The sequence below is a fragment of the Rhinoraja longicauda genome, chromosome 8 (assembly GCF_053455715.1).
Source record: "Rhinoraja longicauda isolate Sanriku21f chromosome 8, sRhiLon1.1, whole genome shotgun sequence".
Taxonomy (NCBI): Eukaryota; Metazoa; Chordata; class Chondrichthyes; order Rajiformes; family Arhynchobatidae; genus Rhinoraja; species Rhinoraja longicauda.
Window position 1 is genome coordinate 43,813,702 of NC_135960.1, and position 12,373 is coordinate 43,826,074.

The following is a 12,373-nucleotide window of genomic DNA, read 5'->3' on the forward strand; positions in this document are numbered from 1 at the left end:
AAGTAAATCGGATTAATCTCTAGCACCTCAACTAAATTTTAACAGAATCATTCTCACCGCACATCTGCATCCAGGTTCTCGAAGACTTCTCCTCCTATGGTGTCATTATCTGGATTCATGCAAATCTCTATCATATTGTAAACTGCATTTTGCCCCCAATCATTATCTTTACGAGCTTTATTGAAGCGTCGGAGTGCATCGTTCGGCTCCCCAGTGAACCTGGAAAAATTAAACATATTTTAAAATATCCCTTACTTATGATGGCATATTTCATTATAACAGTGGGAGTGAATATGGAAGGCATGTTTACTTTACAACTGTACAACTCCTTCCCTTCTGGCATGGGGTAGGTTGACTCCTCCCCAATCCTGGACTTTCCACTCGTCACTTTAATTTCATGTTTTATGTATCTTGTTGTGTTTTATGACTGTTGGCAGACCAATTTCCCTCCTGGGATAAATAAAGTTATTTCGTATCATATCATACAAATCTCAGTATACAATTATACTGCCACTTTGTGCCTCAAAGCAAATTAATTCTAATTTAAGGTAAACATAAATAACTGCAGATGCAGGTTAATACGCAAAAGGACACAAAGTGATGGAGTAACACAACAGGTCAGACAGCATCCTGCAGTGGGGTCTCAACTCAGAACGTCACCTATCCATGTTCTCCAGTCTCTAGAAGAGTCTCGACCCGAAACGCCACCCATCCATGTCCTCTGGAGATGTTGCCCAATTCGCTTAGTTACTTCAGCACTTTGTGCCCAATCCTAATACAACACTGACATTTGTAGTACCAGTCAGTATGTTTGAAAATTCGTTTGGATCATGTAGCTGTCATATCTTCAGTTTACAAAATGTTTCTCACTTGATTTTGTACCTGAGGATCTCCCACAATAATTGGATTTAATATTATAAACTTTATAATTGTATAACTTCATTTTTTCCATAAGCGTTCACAAAAAGGACGTGATATTACTTTTTGTTCCCATAGGTTAAAGGGATATTTATTGAGAGAGGGGGGAAAACCTGACTTTAATATTAAAACAGTCATCAGAGGGCACGCGGCAAGTTAGGCAGCATTTGTGGAGGGAATGGGTTGGGAAACATCTTCAAACGAGTTATTTGCTCCGGTATCTGCAGTTTCTGATACCTCCACCAGAGAGTAGTGTTGTGTCAGTTCCAGTCACACATCACAGTGTTAGGAAACTGATGAGGGTCTCGACCCGAAACATCACTTATTCCTTTTCTTCAGAGATGCTGCCTGACCCGCTGAGTTACGTTAGCATTTTGTGTCTATCTCTGATGATGTACATTTACGCTCAGTTCGCCTTGGCCTATGCAATCTCCCAGTTGCTAAACATTTTAACTCCCCTTCCCATTCCCATACTGACCTTTCTGTCCTAGGCCTCCTCTACTGTCAGTAAGGCTACACACAAATTGGAGGAACAGCACCACATTTTGCTTGGGTAGCTTGCAGCCCAGCGGTATGAACGTTGATTTTTCTAATTTCATGTAACTCTTGCATTCCTTCACCCCCCCCCCCCCCCCCCCCCCCCCCCCCCCCCACACACACACACACACCACTATTTGCATCTTTATGTCCCTGGCATTAGCACATCTTCCACAGCCAACAATGGGCCATTATGGACTCAACCCTTCCTGAGGTCATCTGTTGCTAGCTCTGTTTTGTTCTGGCCTACTCTATCTTTCAGTCTGAAGAAGAGTTCTGACCTGAAACATCACCTATCCCTTTTCTCCAGAGGCCCGCTGAGTTACTCTAGGATTTTGTATCTATTTTCAGTATAAACCAGCATCTGCAGTTCCATCATACACGTCAGTGTTATGTATGAAGAAGATTCCGCACCTAAAACGTCACCTATCCATATTCTCCACAGATGCTGCCTGACCTACTGAGTTACTCCAGCACTTTGAGTCCTTATTTTGCAGTTAGATAAACTAGGCTCAGGACAAAGACTACAATTTGTTCACTGCTAGCTCATCATTGGGGAGCATAGGTGTCATGAATTTAGAGATCCAGCTTCTGCCCCAAATATGATTGGTCAATGAATTAGAAATATAAAACAATGACAAAAAAAATTCAAGGGTTGACACATACAGTTGGAACCATGTTGTAAAACAGTGGTATTTTAGTCAACTTAAGAGATCAATACAAATAAATCCAGTCTGGTATTTATGATAAGAGAGACACTAAGTGCTGGAGTAACTCAGCGGGTCAGGCAGCATCTCTGGAGAATGTGAACAGGTGGTGTTTCGAGTCATGACCCTACTGCAGACTGAAGAAGTCTGCAACCTGAAATCTCACCTATCCATTCCTTCCACAGATGCTGCCTGATCCGCTGAGTTACTCTAGCACTTTATCATTTTTGTAAATCAGCATCTGCAATTCCTTGTGTCCATATTTATAAGTAATATGCATGAATTTTGAAACAAAGAGCAGGTATGCTGCCTTGACTGGAAAGAGAAGATTTACGAAGATGTTGCCAGGACTCGAGGGCCTGACCTATAGGGAGAGATTAGGCATACTAGAACTTTATTCCTTGGATTGCAAGGGGTTGAGAGGGGATCTTATTGAGGTGAATAAAATCACGAGTGGAATCGACACGGTGAATGCGCAGCATCTTCTTCCCAGGGTAGGTAAATCAAAAACTAGAGGGCATATATATATTGGAAACCTGAGGGGTTAATTTTTTACACAGAGGGTGGTGAAACATGGAACGAGCTGCCAGAGGAGGTAGTTCAAGCAGGTACTGTAACAAAAGATATTTGGACAGGTACTTAGATACAGAAGGTTCGGAGGGATGTGGGCATGGATGAGTGTGGCCGAAGGACCTGTTTCTGCGCTGTATGATTCTATAACTACGATTCCAGCCTCTGCCTCACCTGAAAATAAAGCTCTAATTTGCTCTTTTGTCGGCAATGCACTAACTCAACACATTGAGATTTCCCTGATCTTTCTAGTGTAATACCATAGGTGTTTTAATCATCAAGCCTTCAGTAGTTACTTATTCTCTCATAATTCAGATTATTAAAAGAAAACTTACCAGAGGTACAATCCTTTGCAATAATTAAAGCCTGGCTCAGAGTTTGGTCTTGGAGTGTGTTTTTCAGCCATATCAAGGAACCTTGGAACATCTTCTAGTTTTCCAGCTCTCCGCAACAAATCAATCAAGCGTGCTAATGTGATAAAGTTATCTGAAAAAAATTTGCATGAATGCTATGTGTAGGAAGGAACAGCAGATGTTGATTTATACCAAAGATAGATAAAGTACTGGAGTAACTCAGCAGGTCAGGCAACATCTCTGGAGAAAAAGGATAGGTGATGATTTCGGGTCGGGACATCTGAAGAAAGGTTCCGACCCAAAACGTCACCCATCCTTTTTTCCCAGAGATGCTGCCTGACTCGCTGAGTTACTCCAGCTCTTACATGAATGCTGGTTGTCATAGCTTGATACACTATCCCAATAGGAAAGAGTCAGACAGAAGTGATTTAAAATATAATCCGAGGAGTATTTGCTCAGAAAGCACAGCACCATTTGACAAGATGGTGTCAGGGGCGGCACTGAAGCTCAACGGGTAGGGTTGCTGCCTCACAGCACCAGTGACCCAGGTTCGATCCTGATCTCGAGTGCTGTCTGTGTGGAGTTTGCATGTTCTTCCTGTAACTGCGTGGGTTTCCTCCGGGTGCTTCGGTTTCCTCCTACATCCTAAAGACGTGTGGGTTTGTTGGTAAATTGGCCCTTTGTAAATTGCCCCTAATCTGTAAGCAGGGATGTGAAAATGGGATAACACAGAACTAGTGTGAACGGGTGATCGATGGTCAGCATGGACTCTATTAGCTTGATCTTCCTTGGGATTAACTGAATGAGTATAGTTGAATCTGATCCATGAAATAATGTGTTTCATTGTTACACTCCTCAATACTGCTACTGTTCCATTTGGTACAGCCATAGCAATGATGGCCAGACACTTCAAATCGCACAGTACTCCAAACTTGGAACATACATTAAAGAACATGCAAAATTCATTCCTACTCTTTGCCTCTATACCCACTTCCTTGGCCAGGTTTATGCTGGTTGGGTCAGAAATATTTGATCTCACACTGTGGCATTGGTCATGACGGCGGATCAGTAAGGTGAGCTCACCCGATGGGCTTTATTCCCAGCGATAAACAAGAGGGTTTAGAATTATCTCCACAGCTTCCTCTCTCTGCTCCCACTGGTCCTTCAGGGTTTCTAAGGGGTAGGTCCATAGGATTGGGTTAATTGGTCCATTAACTCCAATTGGACATGGCTGCGGCTTGCATGGCTGTGGCCAGGATCAAAGGGGATCTTGAAAGGGATGTGTGGTCACAATATCAATGTTCTCAGGAATGGTAAATAACCACTGTTTTGAACATAAATCCATTTTTGGCTTAATTATAATACTGACTACTTTACAAGAGGTAATCTATTCAGAATAATAAACTGAAATATTTACCTGGTTTGCGCTCCAACAGTTGTTGAAAGTGAAATACTGCTTGGTCAGAATCCTGCTTTCTGAACATCAAATCAGCCATCATCTACAACATGAACATGATTCAAATTAGAATAAATGTTATCTAAAAAGACTGGTAGTTAAATGTTTTAACACATTTGCCAGTAATTTCCTCAAGTAATATGAAGACTGGACATTTCATGAAAATAGTCATAGCTTTCAGACTTTACCGACATCATCAGTTGTTTTGATGCCAATTTCCTCTCTGTACCTCGGCTGTCATGAAATCAGAGGTTCTCTCTTCAGAAAGATTTGTGCTTTCAGTGCAGAGTGGATTTATGATGTTGCCAGAACTCAAGGGCTATAGGGATAGGTTGGGCAGGCTGGGCTTTTATTCCTTGGAGGATGAGGGTGTGTTCTTATAGAGGTATATAAAATCATGCGAAGGATAGGGTGAATGCACAGTCTTTGTACCAGCATCTGCAGTTATTTTCCTACACACAGGATCTTATACCTAGATCAGGGAATCAAATACCAGAGTTTAGAGGGGAAAGATTTAATAGGAACCTGAAGAAAAACTTTTTTATACAGAGGTGGTAAGGAAATGGTACAAACAGAGGAGGTATTTGAGGCATGTGCTATAGCAGCATTGGTCGGCATGGATGAGTTGGGCCAAAACACGTGTTTCCGTGCTGTCAGACTAAATTACTACATATTTAATTCCATCTGCTCATTGTGTCTCTTGACTTGGGTTCTGGAAACGTAATTCACTTTAAGTATATACTTTAATCTGACTATCTGGGTGGAAATTTGTCAGCTAGCTAAATAGTATACTTCTCAATTAGCTTCACCAATTTATAAACATTTTAAACAATAAAGTCCACTGTAAATGCAGAATTATTGAAGGAAATTTAACATTTTTTGTAACTTCTAGCTAGTTGAATTCTCAGCATTATTTGAAGCCTTGTAATTTGGTATAGATTTATTATTATAACGTACTGAGGTACAGTGAAAGGCTTTGTTTTGCATGCTATCCAATAAAACCAGATAATACTATTCATAAATACTAGCAAGTCAAACTCAAGTCCAGGCACAAAAGTGCAGGAGTAACTCAGCGGGTCAGACAGCATCTCTGGAGAACATGGATCGCAACATTTTGGGTCGGGACCCTTCTTCAGACCTGAAACGTCACCCATCCATACTCTCAGAGATTCTGCCTGAGCTGCTAAGTTACTCCACCTCTTTTTGTAAACCAGCATCTGCAGTTCCTTGTATCCACATCAAACTCAAGCACAACAGGTAGAGCAAAAGGGTAGATACTGAGTGCAAGATATATGTGTGTGCTTCATGAAATGGAGGTTGGAAAAAAAATCATCCTTATTTTTTAACCTTTTTTTCTCACATAAATTTGAAAGAGCAAACTTTAATTCCATATCCCAGAAAATTTGGTAATGATTTGTGAATTCTGTAAGGGGTGAGTTTCTGTTACCTGAACTGTCAAAACACTAGGGTTACCTGTAGTTCACATTTCATGTGCCAATGGCAGCATTAAGTTGAATTGAGTTATGCTTGCATTTCTACTTACCATGGTAGCTGCATCATTGTCTTGGTCACTCTTCAGCAGGATAGCACACTGATGTTGGCAGGCATCAATATCATCTTGAGCAAGGTATAAACGAGCAAGCTCCAGCATCACCTATATCAGAAAGAAACAGGAAATCAGCAGGTCAAAGTATTTGATGGATTGAAACATACAGCATAGAAACAGGCCTTTTGGCCTACAGAGTCCACACCAACCATTGATCACCTGTTCATACTAGTTCTATGTTATCCCAACCATTGCAACCACTCTTTGCACACTAGGAGCAATTTACAGAGGCCAGTTAACCTACAAATTTTAGACTTTACTTCAGCGCTACAGCGCGGAAACAGGCCTATCGGCCCACCGAGTCCACACCGATCAGCAATCCCCGTACACGAGCACTATCCTACACACTAACAGCCAATCAGCCTACCAACCTGTATGTCTTTGGGAAGTGGGAGGAAACTGAAGCATCCAGAGGAAAGCTACGCAGTCACTGGGAGAACTTACAAACGCCGCACAGACAGTACCCAATGTCAGGATCGAACCCAGGTCTCTGGCGCCGTGAGCACCAGCTCTATCAGCTGTGCTTCTTTCTCATCACACCTTCTGCCATTGTTGAAGTAATTTCATTCTAAATTAGCAAGACTGCCACCACCACTCTCCCCATCTCTACCTCGACTTCCCAAGTTTCAGGAATTGCTACTGTTGTACCTCCACTAGCTCCACCATTATGCCACACTTTGCCAATCTGTCAGGAAAAATAAGGCAATACATGCAGAATTCATGTGCTTGCTTCTGGAAAACAGCAGATTGAATGACTGGTTTTCCAAACATTCTAGTGTTGAATGCAGATTCAGTAATGTGCAGGAAAAGCAGCTGAAAAAAATATACCGCCATGTTTTTCAAAACTCCACCGAAATTAAAGGAGAAAAAACATATCAATAAACCATGTTTAATTTAGTTTTGGTTATTGTCACATGTACCAAAGTACAGTGAAAAGCTTTTTTGTTGCATGCTATCCTGTCAGTGGAAGACTGTACATGATTACAATCGAGACGTCCAAAATGTACAGACACAGGCAGCCCAGCACTATAAAGACAAGGGATGAGAATCGCTACCAGGCAGTAAACAGGAAGGTAGCATAGTCATTAAATTATTAAACCACTAATTGAGAAGCATGCACGGTGGATCAGGAAAGATAATTTGAAATTACCTCAAAGCAACCGGGGAATTTAAATGCAATTCATGAAATAAATTATGGAACCTAATATTAGTAATGACCACAAAACAGCCAATTTGTTGTAAAGCCCTTTATTGTTCATTAACTTGCTTTCACGCAAAGAAAGCCTGCTAAGCTTTTCCGGCATTGTCTGTATGTGAGTCCAGACCACAGCAATGTGAATGAATCTTTACTTTCCGAAATGGCCTGGCAAAGCACTCACTTCAAAATCAATTAGAGATCAAGAATTTCCAAACCTGTCAAATAAGTCCAAAACTTGCGAGTCCTGAGGATGCGTGCAATACTATTGTAATGTCTATTTTTGGATTATTTCTGATTCTCCCCTCCTTTTAGTTTAGTTTAGGGATACAGCGTGGAAACAGACCCTTCAGCCCATCAAGTCCATGTTGACCAACGATCACCTGTACACTAGTTCTACCATACACACTGGGAAGAATTTACAGGCCAATTAACCTGCAAACCTGCACGCTTTTGGAATGTGGGAGGAAACCAAAGCACCCGGAGAAAATCCAGGTGGTCACAGAGAGAACATGTAAATTCCACAGACAGCACCTGAGGTCAGGATTGAACCTAGGTCTTTGACGCTGTAAGGCAGCAACTCTACCACTGCACCACTGTGCCACCATTTTCTTGCTTTTATTTTCAGAACTGGGAAAATGAGAAACCAAGTTTTTTTTTTAAATTATAAGGGGGGGGGGGGGCAGGGATGAGATGGATATTATAAAGGTGAGACTATATTTTCTGATGATTATCACGTTTATGAAACTATCTGATTAATAGATTAATGAAGGTGGTTACAGAAGGCAAAAAACTAATAAAGGGGCATGTGGAACTGTAAATGTAGATCAATGTTGAGGAGTGTTGTGCAGTGGTGGCACAGCAGTAGAGTTGCTGACTAACAGCGCCAGAGACCCAGATTCGATCCTGCACTCGGGTGCTGTCTGCATGGAGTTTGTATGTTCTCCCTATGATTACGTGGGTTTTCTCCGTATGGTTTTCTCCGTATGTTGCCTCCCATATGCCAAAGATGTACAGGTTTGTAAGTTAATTGGTTTCTGTAAATTGTCCCTGGTGTGTAGGATAGCAGTAGTGTAAGGGTAATCGGTATCGGTGATGGTGAGGCAGCACAGGCTTGGTGCGTCGAAAGGCCTGTTTCTACACTGTATCTCTAAAGTCTAAAGTCAGTGTTCTGATTGTTGTTAAGATGAAGCTGTTCTTCAACATGGAACTCATGGTTCAGGAAGCATAGGCTCCAATATGTTGGTAGCAGCGAGATGAGAGCATGGCCAGGATGGTGTGGGTCTTTGATGACGCTGGTTGCCATCTTGAGGCCTGTAGATCCCTTCGATGGTGGGGAGGGCAGTATCTGTGATGGACCACCAGTGTCTACTGCTCTCTGCAATCTTAAAGTAATCTTGACTCTAAACTACTTTAGAATCTGCAGCACTAACCTTGTGATCATTCTCATTGTAGACTAGAGCTTCTTTGGAGAATTTAATTGCTTTCTCATACTCCCGCTGTTCTGTAGCAAGCTTGGCCACTTCAGCACAAATTTCTGCAGCAAGTTGTTTCTGGGCAGGGACTGCATCGGTCTGTTCCAAATGAACACGTTTCAATACTTGAGCCTGGACTTCTCGTGCCTGGAACAAAATAAGGAAAGTGGCAATTGTCATATTTTAAAAACACATAAAATATTAACAAACTATGTAATAATTACAAGTTGATCAATAATAATATGCATGGTCAGAACAACTCTGTAATCTTTAGTGATGGTTTACCAAAAACCTAAAAGGAAGAATAGAAATAAAAGCATAAACGGTGCAGCACGGTGGCGCAGCGGTAGAGTTGCTGCCTTACAGCGAATGCAGCGCTGGAGACTCAGGTTCAATCCTGACTACGGACGCCATCTGTAAGGAGTTTGTACGTTCTCCCCGTGACTTGCGTGGGTTTTCTCCGAGATCTTCGGTTTCCTCCCACACTCCAAAGACGTACAGGTATGTAGGTTAATTGACTGGGTAAAATGTAAAAATTGTCCCTAGTGTGTGTAGGATAGTGTTAATGTGCGGGGATCGCTGGGCGGCGCGGACTCGGTGGGCCGAAGGGCCTGTTTCCGCGCTGTATCTCTAAATCTAAAAAAAATCGAAAAACATTTTTCATAAAAAAACATTTTCACAAAATGAACATATTAAAAGGCAAGTTGGGCAACTAATTTCACGGCAACTTTTGCAGACAGAATTTGAAGAAGTAAATTTTTTCAAAGCTATATCTTTCTATATTCAAGCACAAAAAAATAAAAACCTATTCACCCTCTGCAATGCAAGGATAGCATCATCAGTCTTCTTCTTCTTGCTATATATTTTTGCCAGCAGCATTAAATAGCGTGCATCTTCCATCAATGTTTGAAGATCATTTACTGGAAAAAATTAGAAAGGAAAACAGGATTATTATAGCGCAGGTTGAGGCCACCTGGCCCATTGAATCTATGCTGGGTAATCAAGTAAGTCCCAGCCATATATCAAAAGAACATGATATTTTACAAATATCAAATGGCACTCACATAAGTTCAGACACAAGGAACTGCCGGTTTACAAAATCACATACGTCTTTCACATTTCGCAGTTTTGGTAAAATGATGGGTTTTCTCCCACATCCCAAAGATGTGCAGGTTTGTAGGTTAATTGGCCTCTGCAAATCACCCCTAATGTGTAGGGAGTGGATGAGAAAGTGGGATACCATTGAATTAGTGTGAACGGGCGATTGATGGTCGCCGTTGATTCGGGAGGCCGTAGGGCGGTTTCCATGCTGTCTTTCAATCAATCAATTTACAACATGCAGGGGCGGCACAGTGGCGCAGCGGTAGAGTTGCTGCCTCACAGTACCAGACACCAGGGTTCAATCCTGACTACAGGTGCTGTCTGCATGGAGCTTTTACGTTCCCCCTGTAATCATGTGGGTCTTCTCCAGGAGCTCCGGTTTCCTCCTACATTCCAAGGATGTACGTTTATAGGTTAATTGGCGTGTACATAGTCCCTTGTATGTGGGACAGGACTAGTGTACAGGTGATTGCTGGACAGCGCGGACACGGTGGGCCGACGGGCATGTTTCCACGCTGTATCTCTAAACTAAAAATGAAACAAATATACTTTTATTTATAAAATAACAAAAGTGGACAATTCACACTATTTAAAAAAGTCTTACCATGGTCATGTTCTAATGAATGCAGTAGATTTGTTTCTGCTTTCTCATACTGTCGAAGCTTAAATAGGAGCTCAGCCAAGTCATACCGAAGAAAATTCTGCTGTCCGCTCTTCAGTGCTGTTTCGTAATAATTAATTGCCTACGAGGGAAATATGAATTTCAGAGATTAAAAACACTCTGCTGCCATTAATATTGTACAAAACAAAGAAAATTAATTTATTAATGAATTAATTCCCCCCTATTTTCTCCCTCCCTCTCTTCCCCAGATAGCACGACATATGTTAATTAAGTCATAGGAGCAGAATTAAACCATTCGGCCCATTGAGTCTACTCCGCCATTCAATCATGGCTGATCCATATTTCCTTTTCAACCCCATTCTCCTGCCTTCTCTTCCTAACCTATGACACCCTTATTAATCAAGAACCTATCGATCTCCGCTTTAAAAAAATCCCCTAAGAATTGGACTCCACAGCCGTCTGTGGCAATGCACTCCACGGATTCACCACTCTCTGACTAAATAAATTTCTCCTTGTCTCCTTTCCTTACATCCTTTTATTCTGAGGCTGTGCCCTCTGGTCCTGGACTCTCGGACTACTGGAAACATCTTCTCCACATCCACTCTATCCAGGCCTTTCACTATTATATGTATAATAGTGAAAATAGTGCTGGTGTTGGGTTCCACAGAAGATGGAAAGACAATGCCACAACCAATTCTTTCTTTGCAATCAATACATATTAATTGTCAGGAAAAACATCTGATATTAGCTTTGATGTACCTTGTCAGGATTTTTTCCCTACTCTTTAATCCTTGGTGAGGTTAGTTGAGAATACCCATTACATTCACCAGTTTACCTGCCTTTCTCCACCATTAAGATATTTTATTTCAACACTGTTTGACTGTATAAGCGCACATGTCTTTATGTCCTTAAATCTCTATCTCACTATATTAAATTTTGAATTGCTAAAATCGAGTCAAGCCAAGTCAGTTTGAAGAAGGGTGCCAACCCAAAACATCATCTGTCCATTCCCTCCACAGATGCTGCCTGACCAACTGAGCTCCTCCAGCACTATGAACATTGCCCAATCTTCCAGCACCTGCAGTTTCATGTGCCTCCAACTCAAGATAAGGCAGAGTTTATTGTATCGAAGAACTGCAGATGCTGGTTAAGACTAAATGCTCTGTCCTGCCCCTCCTCTCTCCCAGCTTTCTTTCCCGCCACCCCCCCTACAATCAGCCTAAAGAAGGGTTCCGACCTGCAACGTCGCCTATCCATGTTCTCCAGATATACTGCCTGACCTGTTGAGTTACTCCTGCATTTTGTGTCAACCTTTGAGTTTATTATCATATGCACAAGTATGGTGAGGTGCAATGAAAACAAGGATTTTAAAAACTGATTGCAATCTGGTCTTTTCACACTACTATAAAAGAAACTCAATGAATGAAGATTGACTCATCATGAATAAATAATCCTAAAATGTGCCACACTTTATACAATTTTCCATAGAAACAATCAAAAAATATTAAATGTAAAACATAGAAGAGAAAATTCATTAGGCAGCTTCGAGTCTAACAGAGAAACAGACTTAGATCAGACCTTAGCATAATTATGTGTTTTAATAAGAGCTTTTCCAATCTTGCTAGCCAGAGTTCCATCTCTTGGATTTTTCTTTAGTGCTTTCTCATATATATCAATGGCCTTTTCTGGCTGCAATGGAATTAAGAGTTAAGTAACAATGACTGCCATTTATACTTCACATTTAATATTGCAAAACAACATCCCAAGAGACTGAAGAAGGGTGAAATGCAAGAACACCATCATCTTCATGGGATATAATTACGGTATGACTAA

General features: G+C 41.3%; 1 protein-coding gene across 1 annotated transcript in view; it reads right to left on the reverse strand.

Moving 5' to 3' along the window:
- ttc21b (tetratricopeptide repeat domain 21B) overlaps positions 1-12,373 on the reverse strand; it is a 53,449-nt gene that overhangs the window by 11,699 nt on the left and 29,377 nt on the right. Inside the window, exons 17-24 of the mRNA XM_078403788.1 lie at positions 12,119-12,229; positions 10,523-10,661; positions 9,631-9,737; positions 8,776-8,964; positions 6,085-6,195; positions 4,503-4,584; positions 3,068-3,218; positions 58-219 (exon numbers count right to left, since the gene is read on the reverse strand). Of these exons, the coding sequence (XP_078259914.1) occupies positions 58-219; positions 3,068-3,218; positions 4,503-4,584; positions 6,085-6,195; positions 8,776-8,964; positions 9,631-9,737; positions 10,523-10,661; positions 12,119-12,229 (1,052 nt within the window). The remainder of the gene's footprint in view (positions 1-57; positions 220-3,067; positions 3,219-4,502; positions 4,585-6,084; positions 6,196-8,775; positions 8,965-9,630; positions 9,738-10,522; positions 10,662-12,118; positions 12,230-12,373) is intronic.